General features: G+C 42.8%; 1 protein-coding gene across 1 annotated transcript in view; it reads right to left on the bottom strand.

Annotated features, from left to right (window-relative positions):
- The window catches only part of DICER1 (dicer 1, ribonuclease III), a 67,158-nt gene that overhangs the window by 28,358 nt on the left and 18,218 nt on the right, over positions 1-20,582 (bottom strand). The window contains 9 exon segments of the mRNA XM_059685879.1: positions 7,693-8,165; positions 9,417-9,585; positions 11,366-11,526; positions 11,919-12,053; positions 13,619-13,749; positions 14,644-14,806; positions 15,405-15,524; positions 15,526-15,593; positions 20,216-20,279. Of these exon segments, the coding sequence (XP_059541862.1) occupies positions 7,693-8,165; positions 9,417-9,585; positions 11,366-11,526; positions 11,919-12,053; positions 13,619-13,749; positions 14,644-14,806; positions 15,405-15,524; positions 15,526-15,552 (1,379 nt within the window). The 5' untranslated portion in view covers positions 15,553-15,593; positions 20,216-20,279.

Here is a 20,582-nt window from a genome sequence, read left to right as displayed (position 1 = left end):
CGTAAGCGATTCCATATGGTCCTTCTGAAGTCATACAACATAGCATAAATTCCTAATAGAAAACTGCATTTTTAAGTCAAACCATTCTTTTTTCCTTTTCTAAATACATGAAACAGACTAATATCAAAGAGCTGGAGGAAACTTTGAGTGGCCATCTAAAATACCCTGCTGCCTCCCCGTCAGCACAGCCTGGGAGCCTGCCTACAATCCTAGCACTGAAAACGTTAGGATCAGAAACGTCCTTAGCACATTCCAAGCTTTGTTTAGTTATTACAACAAACTATGACATCTGTAACAGAAAGCAATGCCACATGCACACGAATAACATACCCCACATCTAAAATACGCAATTATCTTAGAAATATGGACTTCCAAATTTATTTAGGTAAGCAAGCATCGATGTGAATGCAACGGAGGTTAAAACAATGCGTTTCAGGTTACTCCTGATCAGGCAGAGGACATGTTTTACTTTGCCAAGTGATCAGCCTGGCAGACTCCAATCAGCTGAGACAGAGGCCCTGAGGGTGGGTTATTTCTCCTAATGACACGCGCATCGACGCTGCAGAGAACGGAAGGCACAATATGCACATTAATAAACAAAATCTCTTGTGAGATATCACTAAAGGCCCTATGCCTAGGCTGGAAAAGTTAGAGAGAGAACACATATTTCTCTCTCAGGTAAGTTGAAGGGATGCCAAACCACATGCCCAAGTCGAAGCTGTGGATTTCGGAGAAGCGACACAGGTCTGCTACTGCAGAGCGGACCAGCCAGACAAGCTGCCTGGAGACTTCACGGGACAGAGGACTGGGAGACACCATCTCACTTGTTCTCTGGCCTCTTACAGTGAGTCTGTGCGCCTCGTCCCACCAGCAAGCCGTGTGGTAAACTACGCTGCCCTCCAGTGCTCAGAGCTTCTCAAACTATCTACAGCAAACTGGTTATTGTTTTTATTTCAAATCCATTGGAGACCAATGCTTTTGTAAAATTCCATGAAAATTAACCATTAACAAAATGAATCTTGGCTCTTGAAAAAAAACAAGATGGCAGCATAGGTAAACACCGGAGTTAGCTGCCTCGAACAACCACTTCAAAAATACAACTAAAAGACGGAACGGACATGGCCCAGAACCACAGGAAGACTGGCTGAGGGGAAATTCTTCAACTAGAAGGAAAGAGAACAGCATAAGAGACTCAGAGGAGGCGCAGTGCGGAAAATACAAAGGTGCGGAGGTACACGTGGAGCGGGCTAGCGGCGGAGGGCATGGTTGTCTTTTCCAACCGGGAGGGAGTCTCAGATTCTGAGCTCCAGATCCGGGTGAGTCTCTAGGGACCCAGACTCAAACGGGAGAAGCGGGACTGTCTGGCATCAGTCGGAACGCGAGGGCAGTTTTCTCTCCCAGGTTTGCAGCGGTTGCTGGGGCTCTGAAAGGCAGAGCCTCTGGGGACGGGACTGAGAGCAGCCATAACTGCTCCCGCCCCCGCCCTGTTTGATCCCGTGCGACCCCCCCTCCCCCCCCCCCCCCTCCAAGCCCTGCGCAGAGCCATTTGCCGGATAGCCTCAGGCAAAGGCTAGATTAGCACCTCCCTAGAGGACATAAGTTTTCCCACTGCAGACACAGCTGACTCTCACAGCCAGTTGGCCTGGAGGTCAAATCCCCCCAGTATTAACTACAACAAGACTGCGCACAAAGACCACTAGGGGGTGCACCAAGAAAGCATAACAAAATGCGGAGACAAAGAAACAGGACAAAATTGTCAATGGAGGATATTGAGTTCAGAACCACACTTTTAAGGTCTCTCAAGAACTGTCTAGAAGCCGCCAATAAAGTTATTGAGATCTACAAGAAATCTAATGAGACCCTCAATGTTATGATAAAGAACCAACTAGAAATTAAGCATACACGGACTGAAATAACAAATATTATACAGACTCCCAACAGCAGACCAGAGGAGCGCAAGAAACAAGGCAAAGATTTGAAATGCAAGGAAGCTAAAAACACCCAACCGGAAAAGCAAAATGAAAAACGAATCCGAAAATATGAAGATAGTGTAAGGAGCCTCTGGGACAGCTTCAAGCGTACCAACATCAGAATTATAGGGGTGCCAGAAGATGACAGAGAGCAAGATATTGAAAACCTATTTGAAGAAATAATGACAGAAAACTTCCCCTACCTGGTGAAAGAAATAGACTTACAGGTCCAGGAAGCGCAGAGAACCCCAAACAAAAGGAATCCAAAGAGGACCACACCAAGACACATCATAATTAAAATGCCAAGAGCAAAAGACAAAGAGAGAATCCTAAAAGCAGCAAGAGAAAGACAGTCAGTTACCTACAAGGGAATACCCATACGACTGTCAGCTGATTTCTCAACAGAAACTATGCAGGCCAGAAGGAGTGGCAAGAAATATTCAAAGTGATGAATGCCAAGAACTTACAACCAAGATTACTTTATCCAGCAAAGCTATCATTCAGAATTGAAGGTCAGATAAAGAGCTTCACAGATAAGGAAAAGCTAAAGGAGTTCATCACCACCAAACCAGTATTATATGAAATGCTGAAAGGTATCCTTTAAGAAGAGGAAGAAGAAGAAAAAGGTAAAGATACTAATTATGAACAACAAATACGCATCTATCAACAAATGAATCTAAGAATCAAGTGAATTAATAATCTGATGAACAGAATGAACTGGTGATTATAATAGAATCAGGGACATAGGAAGGGAATGGACTCACTATTCTTAGGGGGGGAAGGGGTGTGGGAGATGCAGGAAGAGACTGGACAAAAATTGTGCACCTATGGATGAGGACAGTGGGGGGGGGGCGTAAGGGCAGAGGGTGGGGTGGGAACTGGGTGGAGGGGAGCTATGGGGGGAAAAAAAGAGGAACAAATGTAATAATCTGAACAATGAAGATTTAATAAAAAATAAAAAATAAAAATAAAAGAAAAAAAATGAATCTTAAAAATGATTACTGTTGTATTATATTTGACAGACATACTGTCCAAACGAAGAATTTCTGGATGCTTCCACCTCTGCACCTACCTCACCACAGTGGGCACTGGCTGTGCAAATGCCACACTGTGTGCAAATGCATGCTGCCTACCCAATTACACTGGAAGCAGCGTGGCCCAAAACGAGAACTACGCATGCTAGATTCTGAAAACCAGTAAATGTGCTTCTAACTTGACTAAACATGCTAATTCACAGAGAGCCAAAGGGGGAAAATTCATAGATACAAGCACATCATCTGAAATGTCTGCCAGGTACTGAAATATGTTATCAACAATCCTATATAATAAAAGGGTAATATGCAAATTGACCCTAATGGTGGAACGACCGGACGCTATGACGCATACTGGCCACCAGGGGGTAGACGCTCAATGCAGGAGCTGCCCCTGGTGGTCAGTGCACTCCCAGAGGGGAGCATCGCTCAGCCAGAAGCCAGCTCATGGCTGGCCAGCACAGCAGCGGGAGCCTTTCTCACCTCTGTGGCAGCGTAAAGATGTCCAACTGACAGCTTAGGCCCACTCCTCATAGGGAGCCATTAGTCGGACATCCCCTGAGTGGTCCCGGACTGCAAGAGGGCGCAGGCTGGCTGAGAGACCCCTCACCCCTGAGTGCACAAATTTTCCTGCACTGGGCGTCTAGTACCTTTAATAATATCTTTACTCTTTATATTTTCTTATCAAAGTGAGAAAATCAAATGTAACTCCTGTATGATCTTACCAAAAAAACAACCACTGATAGTTATAACACATTGACACTGTATTCCTACTGTGTGTCAGGTGAGAAAACAGTCATTTTTACACACAATGTCCAATAGGAGAGAGAGCTATTGCTACTATTTTACAAATGAAGAGGCTGAGGCATTAGGTAACTTTCACAAAATATACCTCTGTAGAGTGGGTAGAAATAAAAGGAGCCAGAGCTCCCTGGAGGAATGACTGTTCTGCAGGGAAAGCAGGGAAAGGACAAGAGCTGGGCATCGAGCAGCATCAGACCATAAGGCTGTGCTCAAACACAAGAGGAGGCGGCACATCACAGGAACACAGGAGCCAGCCCGAAAGGTGTGGACCATGTGAGCAACAAAATGAATAACCTAGTATTAGGTTACAACCCAAAGTAGAAAATAAACAAACATGAATCCATACTGATCCAATAAACACAAACAGGCAGACAGGATAACAGAGACCTGTTTTCCTCACAGAGAATTCTAACAACTTACATAGAGAAGCCGCTTTCCAGGAATGGAGCTTAACCCACCCTCCCTGGATAAACCAGACTTGGAGACTTGCTTCCAAAGGATAAAGGAAGAAAAGGGCCAAAGACAGCTACAGCGGAGAAGCCAGCAAACACCAGTGAGCCAGGTGAGCCAGTCTAGCACCTGTGATGCTCCGTGCTGGTGCCATGAACCCTAATACAATGGGAGGGCACTTCATCTCTGGGGTGTTCTTCCACACCCTAAAACCCCAGGCTAACACTGAGAAAAATGTTAGACAAATTCAAAGTGAGAGGCATTCTACAAAATGCCTGACTCCAAGACTGCCAAGGTCATCCCAACAAGGGCAGACTGAGAAGCTGTGGGAGACCCGAGATTAGGGAGACATACACGCAAATGCATGAAGAGAAATTAATAGGAAAACTGGTGACATTCAAATCAAGTCTGGAGTTTAGCTCATAGTAACACACCAATGTTAGCTTCTGGGTTGTGACAAATGTAGCATCCTATATAATCCTATCCTGTGCTATATAATCCTACCTGATAAGAGAGGAATATGCTCATTATCCATTACACCATAACATCAGGACGGATCTACAAGTGGTGGAGAGCTACAGGAGGGCAGGGCAGGAGCTCAGAGCAGCGGAGAGCTACCAGCGGCGATGGGCGGGTGGCCAGCGGAGGCCAGCGGCAGAGAGCTACTCGCGCACGCGGGCTCCTGGTGATAACATAAGATGTTAATAGCATAGGCGGGGAAAAGCTGGTGGCGGGGGGGGGGGGGGGGGGGGGGGGGGGGGGACGGGGGACTCCTAGTGATAACATAAGATGTTAATAGCATAGGCGGGGAAAAGCTGGGGGGGGACTCCTAGTGATAACATAAGATGTTAATAGCATAGGCGGGGAAAAGCTGGTGGCGGGGGGGGGGGGGGGGGGGGGGGACGGACGGGGGACTCCTAGTGATAACATAAGATGTTAATAGCATAGGCGGGGAAAAGCTGGGGGGGGACTCCTAGTGATAACATAAGATGTTAATAGCATAGGCAGGGAAAAGCTGGGGAGGGGGGGCTACAGGGGAACTCTGCACATCTTTGCAACTTTTCTGTAAACAAAAGGTTATTAGGGAAATGGGGGGTGTGAGCCCTGGTTTGTCCAATGTCACACAGTATTAGCGCATTGCATGCGGGAAACGTATTTATACGTTTTTTTATAGGCTAGCGGTAGAATGCGGGTAACGTATAAATACGTAAACTAAAGTTATCGTAATTTTACTGAACGTTGCCATTTGCGCAAAAAATTAGCAAAAATGGCCCGCGCCACCTGTTAACGCGTGATAAAAACTACCCGCAAACAATGTGTTAGGAAGTTACACAGGGAAGAGAGCACTAGACTTAGAGAAGGGAAGCCATTCTCTGCACTTCCTACCAGTGTTATTTTGGGAGAGTCACCAACTGCGTCTCCGTTTCCTCATCTATAATAGAGTAAAATTATCTGCCTTCGCCTCATGAAGTGCTGTGAAGTTGAAAAATACATATGTACAAAGATAAATTATAAACGCTAAAGCCCTATAGTAAGGCAAAAGGAAAGCTATAAACCTAAGACTGTGTGTACACCTCCTCTGTACACAGAAGGGGCTGTGATTTATTTTTCAATGAGGAGAGGAGAAAACTGCCCGTGGATTACAATAGCTCACCCTCCGTGAAGCTGTTCACTGAAGAAGGGCTTTTCCTCCCATTAAGTTGATGGGAGGAAAGAATCTGGACTTCAGGAAGTTTTTCTAAGCTTATTAAAAACTGGAACAAGACCTCTATTGTATATTCAATTAGCTGCCCATAAAGTCAACCCTCAAATCGCTCTTGATTCATCATCCAACACTAAATTCCAGCCACATTTTATGAGAGTTGATCGCAATTAATCTGATCCTCAAAGTCAATAGGAAGCAATGACTGGTTTTCGATAAACCTTTCCAGGCTAATGCTCTTGCAATGAGACCTGGCCCATCTCCACATTTAAAAACACATGCAGAGGAGGCGGCAAGGAAGAAAATAGCCCCATTTCTCCTCTCCAAGCCCCAGAAAATGTAATTCTTAAGCCGTCCTGGAAGGGGGGCGGGGAGTATGTCTATAACCAGGCCAGAACGGTGCCAACAGTAGACCCTCCTGACCGCTGAAATGCCTGTCTCCCAGGCGGATCCCAACAGCCGTCCTGGCCGCTCCTGGCAGCCTTCCCACCGAGCAAAGCGCGCGGTTCGTGTTTGCGGCGCCCGGGGGCACGGTGACTGCAGAGGGAGCTGGAAACCGGAGCGGATGTTGGCGGCCTGCACTGTCTCTGTCACTGACGGGCAATCCAACGCGGAGGAAACCGCTTCTCCTCCCGGGGCCCCTGCTCTTTCGTACACAAGTGAGTGGCTGGATCAGGGAGTCAGTGAAGTCCCTTCCCAACCTTAAACTCCTGGCTTCGGCGTAATTCACTCCCTGACGCTGCTTTACGGCGCGTTCATCACAGGGATCAGGCCCAATGACCATGAAAATTACCAGACTGCAAACCGCCAGACGGCGGCCCCAGGGCCCAATTTCTTGTTACTCAACTAAGTTTTCAAAAACCCCAAACCAGTCAGAAGCAGTTCAGAAAGAACCCGAAATCACCTCCGGAAACAAAGCTTGATCTCTCCTCAGAGACCACTACCTGCAGGAAAGGCCTTAGGGACCCACTGGGCCAGTTAACGATGTCCGGATGTCCGAGAAAGCAGGCCGTCTGAAGCACAGAAGAGCCTGGCCTTATCAACAAAGCACCGGCCCACGGCCCCGGAGCCCGCCCTCGGGCCGGGGACACACCGAGCCCAGCTGCGCCCAGCTGCTCCCGGGAAGGGCGGGGCGGGCCCACCGGCTCCTTTGCCAATATTCTCCAAATGTTTCCCTAACACCTACTCTCTCCCGGCTCAGGAAACTTAATATACAGTCTACGAACTGACCCACGTGGCGAATCCAGTTGTTCAAAACTTTTCCCACTGCAAACCTGAATTAACACTGAAGGGGTAAAAAAGCTAACATAAAAAATCAGCCACAGCACCACCCAGAGGTGACGCTTACCCAAAGGTTACCTTCGGGACAAAGCTCGCTGTGGAGTGCTTAACACTGCCACACGCCCAACCCAGCAGCACAGAACAGTAAGTCCCTGAACTGGGCCTAACAGCTGAAGACAAACAAGAACGGCTTCGCTTGACCGTGATTGTTCCCCACTTGCTCTCTGCCTCAGGCGGGTTAGAGGTTTGCATCCTTGCAGAGCAAGCCTCAGGGCTGGGAGAGCTGCTCGCACACATGCCCGCTGCCAACGCTGCCTGGCACTGCCGTGAGCAGGCCGCGGCATGGTGCGGGGACGTGCCCTCACCCCTGCAGCTCGGACGCCGCCCCGCAGAGCCTCAGAACAGCACGCTGCCTGGCTCCGCTCTGGGGAAAAGGCGAACCGTAGAGATCTACCTGTTTAAGACAACTGCTGTGTATCTTCTTTCCACGAAAATAATTCCACATAAAATATTGGTGAATGGAGAAGGGAAATTTGTCTCTGGCTTCTCCTTTTCTTCAATTTCTTCATCCTCATCATCATCCTCAGAGTCACTCCAAGACACATAGTTATCCTGGTTCCTGTTATTGTACCACTCCACGCTCTCAAACTGCTGCCGCTCATACGGTTTGTACTTGCGGAGGATCTCCAGCAGTCTGATCACTTTCGGAGTTACAAATCGCAGGTCCAGGGAGGCCGGTGAGAAGTGCTCTTCGCACAGGGCGTGGATTTTCCGCAGGAAAGTGTCTGTGAACAGCAGGAATTTCCTGTGCAGCTCCTCTTGCTCGTGTTTGATGTGTTTCTGCAGTTCTCTCACCATCATTCCAGCTACTTTATCTGCACACCAGGGCCCCAGAACTACCAACACCGCGCGGCAGTCCGCCAGTATCTACAGAACAAAAAGAGCCAAATGTTACACAATAATCACGCAGCAGTGCCCTATGAGGCTTAACTGGGGTTTACGTTATCTTCAATCTGCCCCTTCAAAATAAATGTACCCCACATATTCATGTGAACACTGAGGTTAATGCCCTAAGGTTGGGAACAGGGGCCCGTGGTCTTTCCAAGCTCTACTTTGTCATACACACACACACACACACACACACACACACACACACACACCCAGAACCACCATTTTGTTTTTCCCAGCAAAAATAATCAAATAATAGATATTAAAAGGTGCAACTGTATAAAGATGAAACTTTATTTTTAGATCTCTGATTAGTTAGAAGGACAACTGAGTCATTTACTTTCAGGTAACTATACAAAGAATTCCATAGTGGAGTCATCTTATTTTAGGTATCAAAGAGCAAGACAATTTTCCTTTAACTTTATATGCAGAGAACCACACCTTACAATCCTAGCTCAGAGCAGACTGCCAATCCACAGCGAGAGACTGAGGAACCTTCTGCAGGCGAGTAAAAGACAGACTGGGGGGGAACATGGACTTAGTGACAATTCAAGGGCTCAGGAGAGTCTGGGCATTGCTGCTTCAGAAAACATCAGCAAGAGAGAAATTAAGATGCAGATTCAACAGTGTCAGCACTCATGAACGGGTGCAAAGTCCTAGAACAATGGTTCTCAAGTTTTAAAGCATCAGGGTAACTGGACGGCCTGTTAATCTCAGCCAGCTCGACCCACCCCCGGTTTTAGATTCAGCAGGTCCAGGGTGAGCCCGTAATTCACATGTCTAACAAGTTCCAGGGGGTGCCGATGAGGCTGGTCTGGGGTCCGTACTTTGAGAACCATTATCCTAAGGGATCTCTTCTCAAAGCTGGATCCCATTCAGAAATGACAAGCTCATATCCAGTTACACACAAGGAAACAGCAAAAGAATTTGTTTAGCCAAAGGGTTTGAGCAGGTACTAACTCATCTGACCAAGAAATAAGAAAACTAGACTCATTCCTTTTTTCAAATAGCCATGGCATGAACATCCTAAGTCATCTCTTCTATCAGGGAGGTCTATACTCTAGTAAACTCAACCCAATATATGTTTGATACCTGTCCAAAGAGGTAAGGTTCAGGCCTTAAATTAGAAAGTATAGAAACTACCCTCATCAGAAGCATATTTTCATTTCAATACTAAACCCAAACGGAAGCCTTTATCATCTGTCCTACACTTACTTTGCATATGCTTACCTGTTTAGAAATTAAAGTAGAATCTCTTTCTTTTGAATGTGCAGATATATTACAGTCATTGACAAAATTAAGTGCTTCCTCTAATTCCATCAGCAGTCTCTCATAAAGCCCACTTCTGTCCATAAATGGTCCACAGTCCACCACAATCTCGTACGGCTGAGAAGTGTATCTTTAACATCAGGAACAAAAGCGGTCAATACTACAGTAAACGCACTACCGCATTGCGATCCACTACATGTCTAAACCAAGCAAGAAACTTCCTGTGTTCAGCTTGCATACCTACTTGGGACAACAGGCAGGCTCACCGGCTCCCTGAAGTGGTGCTCACTTGTGTCCATGCTATGTGTTTGCCTGTCAGGGCTCAAGGAATGACTGCAGAAAGCTGACAGTCAAAGAATTTTGAGAATTCATTTTTATGCCAGGTTTTATATTTTGTTTTTTAGTTTTAGACTTTCATCTTTTGCCCCCTCAGGAATAATGTTGGTCAAAATACTCAAGAAACTCAACATGATACTTTTCGGAAGCAGAAATCAGGGATGGGGGTTAGATGGTAGGGGGAGGTGTTATTAAATTGATCCATTTTTATACTAGTTGAAGGTATAGCATTTGCAAATGTCAACTTTGCTTTTTATGTGTTTTTATAAAATCTGCTATAGGGAAAGTTTCCCCAACTTTCAGTCAATTACAGTATCATTCATTGGATCTTTCATAAAACGTGACAACCAGAGTAGCACATAATGTTCTAAAAGCACATACAATCATTAAGGAAAAAGTACCGTAAAGACATATTTAAATACTAGTTTTCATTATTCTCAACCAGAATCTATACCTAACCAAACAGCCACATTTAGAGAACTAGGTAATGCCAAATCCAACAGATCACCTATCATCCTCATCCTAGAAAGTTTTACTTAAATGCTCTAATACCTCTACTTTTCTTGCAAGGAAGTAAAAAATAACATGTCCTCAAGGTTATGAGACCTGTATTTTGTATGGCATTTGGATACCTAAGTTCTATAACCTAAAACATTACCTTTTTTTCTCATTCTACAAGGAGAATTTTCCAAAATTCTACTAAAGGCCAGGCACACTGCGAGGTGTTTTCTAGGTGTCTACGTAATTAGTCATCGCAGAATGCCCTGAAGCGACTGCCAATGGCATTTCACAGATGCGGGAACAGTAAAAGGACTGGCAGTCACAGCTTACAAGTAGTGGAGCCAGTATTCATAGCCCATGTCTGATTTAAAGCCATAACCTGAGACTAATGAAAACTGTAGATTTAAATATGTCTTTACTTGTTAAAAGACTGTATCTGATAAGAATATAAAGGTATTTTAATATGTATTAAATTTGTTTCATTTATTTAAAAACCTTATTTATACAGGCTCCCTTCCACAAACTTAAATCAAAATTTGTGTCTGTGTGTGTTTTTCAATGAAACTCAAAATAGCAACCCCCTCAAAGAGACGAGCCTAGAAATCATAAACATCTTTCTCAGAAATTCATATCCATTTTCAAAACTACAGGGTGTTTCCAATTATTTTAAAGCATATTGTAAAATACTGAGTTCTCTAAGTAATGTTCTTTCAATCCATCACATGTGACATTTAGATCGGAAGAACAAAGCACACACATTGATGGAAAGGAACACAAATTTACTATCCATGTCCCCAGTCCTTGTCAGTATCAGCAAATATGAAGGGCCAAGGCTGATGCAATATTCTCTCCTAAGGCAGAAACACCTCCATCTGCCTCTCTCTGTGTAAACAGGGTTAAGCCCCTGCATTCGAAAGGACTGTCCTGGTAAAGAACTGCTGTCTCGCTCTTTCCTTTTAACAGCCACCGTGTGCTCTTGCGCAGGCACCTCCTGCGAGGCACGGGAAAGGCCCTGCAGGCTTCGAGTTAGTTCTGGCTGGTCTGGCCACACCAAGTCCGTCGGAAGTGCATACCTGTCTAAGACCACCAAGTCGGTTGCAGTCTCAGCATTACTCTTAAGAATTTTCTCCAGTTTCTGAATCTTTTCTTCTAATTCCTCTGGATCACATTTCCCATTTAAAATGGAAGCAGTTAGTCCCAAAATACGAGGGCATGATGGACAACTTTCACAGAGCTAACATAATACAAGATACTAACAGTAAGAAATTCATTTTGCAAGGCCATAATAAAAAAGGCATCACCATATTAAAACATGTCCAAAAAGACTGACAAATACTAAAAATATTACTTGCAGAATTATGGTAGTATGGTTAAAAGTTCCACTTATCACTAAGGCAGATTTCTTATGCTTAAAATTTTATTACAGATTTAGTTTTATTATAGATTATTTATTATAACTTATTATTATAGACTATAGATGTAAATGAACATTAATATTCATTCATTAATACACTGGAACCAAGTTCACAAAATTAGTAACTAATACTATTGCTTTGATATATAAACACTGCTTATACTCATTAATTTGACCTGAATTATTAAGACTGATAAAATATAAAAACTTACCTTCATAATTTCTCGATATGGGTGGTCTAGGATTGCAAGGTGACATTCATCAAACACCAAAAGGTTAATGTCTGACAGTGACAAGTAACCATTTTTCAAAACAATCAAGGCGACATAGCAAGTCATAATGAGAACCTAAAATAAAATTGACATCAGTATGAACAAATGTACCATTCACCTGACAGGACACACTTACATGAAAGGAGGTTATGGAGCCATTGTATTGTAGGTGAGAACTAAGAAATCCATGAGTCAAAATTAATACAAAAATTCTAAATGGCCAAAACCGGTTTGGCTCAGTGGATAGAGCGTCGGCCTGTGGACTGAAAGGTCCCAGGTTCGATTCCGGTCAAGGGCATGTACCTGGGTTGCGGGCACATCCCCAGTAGGAGATGTGCAGGAGGCGGCTGATCGATGTTTCTCTCTCATCGATGTTTCTAACTCTCTATCTCTCTCCCTTCCTCTCTGTAAAAAATCAATAAAATATATTATTAAAAAAAAAAAAAAAATTCTAAATGTATGGAAGCTCATACTTTAGAACCAAGAAGTAGAATTAGGGAAACATGAAACAGACTATGAAAAACAATTCTTGCTAATAGAGACCATGTTTTTATAACTCTCTTAAATCTATTTCAGGGTTTCAGGTTCCTACAGCCATATTTTGACTAATGAGACCTGTCGATTTAATCAAATCACAAAACAATTCACAGTTTTGTTTTGTTTTTTCCCCATTGAGCTGACAAAGTTTTCCAGAAGATGACACAAACAAAATGTGTTTTTTCCATTTAATTTATCCTATTTTATTTTTTTCCATCACCATTTATACCCCTGTACCCTTCCACCTCTACCCACCCCCTCCCCCGCAATCACCACACTGCTGCCGTGTCCATAAGCTCTTTCTCCGTTTTTGCTCAACCCCTCCACACCCGCCTCCCCCTGCCCACCACCACCACCACCAAAGCGGTCTGCCTGCTCTCTATCTGAGTCTGTCTCTATTTTGCTTGTTAGTTCAGTTTGTTCACTAGATTCCACATATGAGTGAGATCATATGGTACTTGTTTTTCTGTGACTGGCTTATTTCACTTAGCATAACATCCTCTAAACATCCTCTAAGTCCATCCATGCTATTGCAAAGGGTAAAATTTTCTTCTTTTTTATGGCTACTAAATGTTCTTTTTATAGATTATCATTCTGTGGACATTTAAGTGCTTTTTAATGTGGACTCAACCCAAAATGTGAGACATACTAGCAGACTGTATGTAGACTGTTAAAAGCTGGTTAGGAAGCAGTTCTTAACCACTGCAGATCCACCAACACGTGCTGGCTACACGGCAACGTTAAGTGAGAGGAAGCCTCGTCCAAGACCCAAAGAGCTCCTCCAAGAAATGTCTGCCGTTTCAAGACATTACACTCAAGCGCACATGTTCTGAAAGCACGTTATCTGCAAGGTGGAAAGTCGGGATGTGTGCTTCCCAGGCAAGTAAACCACACCAAGAAATCAGAGCAACACAGACTGGCACTTTACTCGGCTCTGGGAAGAGACCCACGGTGAGAAAGGGCGCGCGGGCTAGTTTCCGGGCTGAGAGCACAGGAGGGTAGGGTTTTCAGTCCAACTCAGCCAGCCAAGGCCGCAGGGCATCTGAGAACCAAGCCAAGGACTTGCAGGGATTTACAGAGTGAAGTGTCTCTGCCAGGCTTACCTGGTGCTTAGTAAACTCCTGGTTCCATTTCTCTTTAGTCCAAGATGCAAGTACTTCTAGGTGTGCGTACTCCCCCACCTTGAGGTCTGAATGAGTCCTGACAGCCGACACTTGCTGAGCAACCTGGTTTGCTGGTTACAAACAGAAACTCCATGTAAACAGGACAAGTTGGCTCTAGTTGGTTCTCTGGGCTACAATGATTCAGACAGTTGAGGAAACCCTTCTTATTCTGTATTATACCGAACCATCTGCATTAGAGATTTCCAAAATGCAATTATTAGACTCACCACCCTGACCGTCACTCACTTCAGAGACCCTGTATCACCTCCATCCTTTAGAGCGGATTTTCCCCAACCTAAAAATGTAACTTTTAGGCTAGAATGAGAACTACTCCAGATCCACCCCTCCTGTTGTAGTCAATAAAATCAGACCATTTCACCAAGACACAATACAGACTAACACATAGTCACACCAGTAAGAACATCTCGTGCTGAGAACATGTAAATTAAGGAGAGGATGACATGGCTGTATTAGTGCCTCAGCAGCTCAGGTTCACACTTTATACTTTTATTTCAATATATAATCCCAAACACATAAAACCCAGTATTTTTAACTAGTAAGAAGCAACTATTTACCTTTCTTTCTACAACTGACATAGCAAAGTCATAAACCAAAAAGTTACCTATGTCATAATCAAGCACCTTTGGGCATGTTTTGCGAAACTAAACATCAAAACAAAATAACTAACACAACTTAGATCATGTTACAATAGTAATCCATTCAAAAGAAATGCAGAATCAGGATTAAATGCAATTACATCTAAAAGAAAAGCTAGTTTTACACCTATGGAATAAAACAGCTAATATTTAAGAGAAATACTACAAAGTTAAGAAATAAGCAGCTCTGCTATCAGAATTTCAACAAGTACATTACTTGTCAAACTCTCTACATTTTCAATAATTTAACCAATAATTTAATCTCATCCAATTTCCTCTATGCAATGTGAAAGAGTACTTTTTTATTACCAGAGTTGACCAAGAACACAGTCCTTTTTCCATGTCTGCTGAAGTCTCCCCTGATCTGATAGGACAGCTCTTTAGTGAGTAGTACTGCAATGAACGTCTTCCCTGAGCCAGTGTTCAAACAGACTATGGTATTCCGATCCAGAGCTGCTTCAAGCAGTTCAACCTGGAAATACAGTGGGAAAAGATTACACACTTCTTATCTAAGTACAAAATTTAGAAAATGGGATTTTCTTTTAATTCAGGGAATTCCCCTGTTTTCTAGTATCTTCCTCCAATAAGTTTGCCAAAAAGCATACTTTCTGCATCTGTGTATGTGAATAATAACCAGACGCATTAAAATGCCTGTTATACAGAGCGGTAATATAAGCATATGTTGAAATGTATTTACAATTTCCTTAAGATTTTTGCACGGACAGAATACTTCTCTAGAATTAGATGAATGACTAAATTTATTGTAATCGGGGTTCTGCCAGTTCATAGTTGTTCAATCTCAATTCCTACCCAGCTCATGAGGACAGACACATCCAAATGGATGAGGTTTTCAGGGGGGAGAAAATAAGGAACTTCACAAATAAAACTATCAATCTAATTACTCAGCAGATGTTAGAAAAGGATTATTAAGAACAAAGTATCTGGAATGAGAAAATTAATCAGAAGAGGAAAGCTTGAACAGGTAAATGAGTTTTATTAAGTTGTGTCAACTAAATGCTAATTTATTCTATTTTAGTGAAATGCTCCAGTATTAGTGTTCTCATTAGTACCTGATATTTTCTTGGCGTATAAATGTTATCATGAATTGCTTCTTGTTGCCATGGCAGTCCAAAGAAAGGACCCATTGGTGAGGAAGCAGGGGTCATGAGCTGCAGGCCTGCCATGCTGAGGGGTTGCAAAGCAGGGCTTTTCATTCATCCAGTGTTTCTTTCATTGCATTTTTGTTCTAGCACAGCTTACTACAAAAGGGAAAAAGAATACCATTACACAACCATGCAGGGTTAAAAACAAAAGAAAGCACAGAAACAAGAGAAACATCAAAATATCACTCCTATGGGCCTTTCAAACTCTTATAACTGTTTCAGCTTTTTCTTGATCTAAGAGGATTGTTTTTAAAAGTCAAGCATTCTATTCTCTCCAACCCACCAACCCTATCCCTAGTAACTTGTCTGAAAGAATTAGACAACTTTACACACGTGAAAAGTACATAAACATTTATTGCTGCATTATTACTACAAACAAGAAATAATTTTAAATGTATTAATAAAAATTTAGCTAAGCAAATTATGGTATGCCTATAATGAAATACTCTGAATCCATTAAGATAATACACATCTATATTTACTGACACAGAACCCTGTCCTTAATATGTACAGTATAATGACTCTTAAAATATATGTATATATAAAACATGTAAGTATGCACAGGAAAAATTCAAATGCCTGTCAACAGTTATTTCATCTAAAGACCAAAACACAGGTCTTTTTCTCAACTAGCAACCTAGCATAGATGACCAACTACTTAAATATGTACCTTTAAAATTATACATCTCTTACACATTTACATATCAAAAAATAATACTAATAAAATGAAATTATACATATCCCCAATAAACTAAAACAAGGCGCACCATTCTGTGAAATGATAGTCTGTCATGGTATCTAAGCACTCCTGTGGATTTCATGTCTTCTTTCCCAAAGATAAATCTGGTAAGTAAAACGATAAAATACAAATGGAGTCTTTCTAAAATCCCTAACCTGCAGATAGAGGGTGAGGGTTTCCCATCTCTATGTGAAAGCCCAGCATCCGCTTGCCTAACCGTCAGCAGAATGTGCTTGCCCCGGAGAAGGGAGTTCTCTCCCTTGTGCTGCTTGGGAGTGTTCACTGTTATGACTCTATGGAACTGAAAGGGAGAATACAGCTTTGGTTCCTTGCCAACAAGAACGCTGAATCTCCTGACGTTAAATGGATAACCCTGGGACAGCACAGTGACCCCAGTTGTTGCATCTCATCCTGAAGAATCTCAAATGTGGGCCTTCATATCAGCACAACACCAATTCTGGTTTCAGAGGCTACTGCAGTGGCCAGAATTCACCACCCAACTAATACAAGCGCGATCCTCGGTGAGGGAACAGGGGCACGCGGCTGCAGGAGCCAAGGGCCTCAGCACGGCTCGCGCCATCTGTGGAGCAGACAGTACCACTGCTCTCATCACCCCGTGCAGGACGCAAGCAGAGAAGCCGGAGCACATCATGAAAAACTACCAAGTCATTCTTTTCCCCGGATCAAAGGAACACGCTGCTCCTTCTCCACGGAACCAGAGCCCAGCAGCCATTCCTTCCACCCCCACTGAGCGCTCACTGTGCCCCCTTCCGCAGCCCACAGGGGCACACCCTCAGGTTCGTCACTCAAGCTTTTTACACAACACAGCTGCCGAGACTCCAACATGAAACCCGATTTTATCTAATTTCCTGCGATCCACAGGTCAGTCTGCAAGCCAGGGTTGAGATCTGCAGGCACCTCCCAGCTGGCTACCTTCGTGGGCTCCCTCCACATGCCTCCTTCCTGACTGCAGGCTGCTTCCGGTCTAAGATTATGTATGCTTAAGCGACCCCTCACTTCTCACCCAACCCAAATCACAGACACAGCAAAAGTATCAGGAAATCAGACTACATCCGGGTGGAGGATGGGGGAAAAGGAAAAAGAGAAGAGGGCAACAATGCCTACAAAACTCCAAATACACCTCCCTCCACCAGCACAGCCAGGAAGCAGCAGGACCCCTCCTTCCTACCACTGTCACGTGTCACCATTCCTTCTCATATAGATGACATCAGTAATTATGATCATTAATAACTCCGGGGAAAAACTGTCCAAACACAAATGAGAAGAATGTTCCATTTTTTTAAAAGGGAGGTCTGTATTCTTCAAAAACATATCTTAAAATACAAGAAGAAAAAAGAAAGAAAATGTTCCAGATTAAAGAAGACTACAGGAGACACAACAGCTAAATGCAGAAACTAATCTCCCGTGTCAATGGCAGATCCATGCCTTAAAGTCCATTCCTGAATCCACTGAAGAAACTGCAGGAAACAGCAGTTAAACTCACTGCAGTATGGCTCGGGGCTATGTAAGAATAGCCTTCTTCCTAGGAAATATACACTGAAGATTTAGTGGTGAAGGGCCATGATATATGCAACTTATTCTCAGATGGTTCAGAAAAAGAAACCAGGTATAGATATATAGAGCGTGTGGGTGCAACTGATACAGCAAGTGGGCAAATGGATAATGCATGTATTCTTTGTTCTATTCTTTTCCTGAACTTTTCCGTAAGACTGAAATTATTTCCAAATAAAGAGTTCTAAAAAGTAAATAAATACAACCAACTAAGCCAGGATTTCCTTGAGTACAGGAGCGTTATGCCTCACACACACCGTGTCACCCACAGCACCGGATCACACCTGGCCAGGGCAAACCAGCGCCCAGTCCGCAGAATGAAAACAACGCCCACATGAGCGACATGAAAACCTCCAAACAGCCTCTCTGCCTTCCATAATGCAGACCACACTGCGCGTGCTCAGACACCACGCACACCTTCTTCTTCTGCTGGCACACATGCTCCACACAAGCTGTGCGCCTCACTCAGCACACTCTGAACTTGCCTGTGCGTGCGCCAGGTACACAGTTAGAGCAGTGGTTCTCAACCTTCCTCACGCCGCGACCCTTTAATACAGCTCCTCATGTTGTGGTGACCCCCAATTTCATTGTTACAAATTGAACATAATTAAAGCATAGTGATTAATCATAAAAACAATATGTAATTATATATGTGTTTTCCGATGGTCTTAGGCGACCCCTGTGAAAGGGTCGTTCAACCCGCAAAGGGGTCGCAACCCACAGGTTGAGAACCACTGAGTTAGATAAATAAATATTCGATGAACTGAGTCAGAGATTCATGAATGTCCACATAACAACGTGTAGAGCAGAATCACAGGCGGCTCAAAACCTCTATCTATTTGGCTTGGAAATCCACACCCACCGTTCCTCCGGGCCGTGGAGGTGTATGTAACGAGAGGAGACTTGCAAGGAAATGGAGGACAGCCATTTAGCCCTCCCAGTTATAGTTTCCATGAGGTCATAACATTTACACTAATTGTCATTCTTTTAATATACAGGGGCTGGCCCCGGTAATATACTTCCTATTTAGGGAAAGCAGATCCAAGATTTAAAAATTCAACAGGTAATCCAATCATGTGAAAACAGAAGAACCTATAATTCTGCCCATTTTGACTTTCTTTGGCACGGTGAGATGGATTTTCCCCCTCACTTGGCCTTAATGAAATGCTCTGAATCCCTGCTGGGAAGTGAAAGTGCTAGTTCATAGATGAACTGCCTACAGTAACTGCCTTAGCAGCACCACAGTAACTCCACGTGACTGCTTTTCAATCACAGATTTTAAATTTCTGGTCAAACAATTTACACTCATGAAATTGGTGAGGCTGTTTCATAGTTTCCATATATTAAAACAACTTAGCACAACACACGATAAACTCTTCTCCACTTCCCACACAGGGTTCGTCGCGGGTTTACCGTTTTAATGTGTGATCTCTGTGTTGCTGTTGTCTGCACTGCATTGTGACATTGTGACAGCAGTTTATTGGAAAATCACAGCATGCCCATGCTTCTGCTCTAAAAACAAATGCAAAATAGCCAATTTTAAGATTCCTGTACTTAAACTGAATATAAACACATCTATAAGAGCGTCTTATTAATATGAAGAGTTGAATAAAGGCCATTATTTTTGTATTAAATTTTAAACAAAAGACATTTGGGTTATTTTAGGGTACCACATTATTCTAAAACAAAGAGCAAAAGAAGGAACAATAGCAGGCCTAATTCCAAGAAAAAATTCAAGAACAGATTCTAAAATGAATACAAGGAAATAAAACGAAGTAAATAAATTCTAAAGATGAAGACTAGAACAATGAAAAAAATAAAAGAGTAAGTATGTGTTATTTCCTAAATTCACATACACAAAAGAAATAACGAAGGCCACCAGAAGAGGTCAGGCTGAAAAATCCAAATCATCTAGTAATAGGTCTTCAATACGTATATAAAATGTTATCAGCAATTTCAATTTCTCAAAATGAAACTGAAAACACAAATTCAAAAACAGTTAAGTCCACACTATAAACTAGTATAGAACTCATTTATGAATAAAAGAATTCAGAAACACAGTTCACCAACATTGTAGAGAAATTTAAATTTAGAGGTGGTTCTCCTAAAAGAGATTCTAAGTCAGAAACTAAGGAAGCACGAAGTTGAACGTTTAATTGAATCAGCACAGCGCTCTGTGAGCCTGACCGAGTTCATTAGCATACTGCAACGCTGCTACCAGCACAAGCTCGGGGAGAAAGAACAAATGGAAGGGTCTCCTTTCACTTACCGAAGGGCAGTCTAGTTGTTTAAAGAACATTCCTGTGGAGGTTAAACTTGCTCATTCCATACACAAATTTACTTTGCTAGGAAGTTAACAAAGCAGAATGAGGGTACCTTAACACTATTGAAGTATGTACATATTTACCTCAAAATGCTGATTCTAAGTTCTTTCAGTTTCCGAGTCTGTATTAATTCATACCCTAGGTAACCTAAAAGCAATCAGAGAGAATATTTTAGAACATAAAACTCCATTTTAAAAACCAAATTTAAGAAATTTCCTATTTAACAATAATGTTCATGTTTAACTTATCAGAATAAGATCCCTGATAAAATAATTTAGTTATCTATTGGGAGTCAAGAAAGCAGTACATGTCTGAAAGAGAGCTGCTCTTTAAAATTTCTATTTATTATGTTCTAATACAATTGAAAAATTTTTAAAGTTGTTAGTATAATCCGGCACCAGGGAGAATTCTTGACAGTACATTACATTATCCCCCAGTAAAAACTGGCTT

Source organism: Myotis daubentonii, chromosome 1 (assembly GCF_963259705.1).
Source record: "Myotis daubentonii chromosome 1, mMyoDau2.1, whole genome shotgun sequence".
NCBI classification, from domain to species: domain Eukaryota; kingdom Metazoa; phylum Chordata; class Mammalia; order Chiroptera; family Vespertilionidae; genus Myotis; species Myotis daubentonii.
Note: the sequence above shows the minus strand (reverse complement) of the source record. Positions and strands in the feature narration are given on the sequence as shown.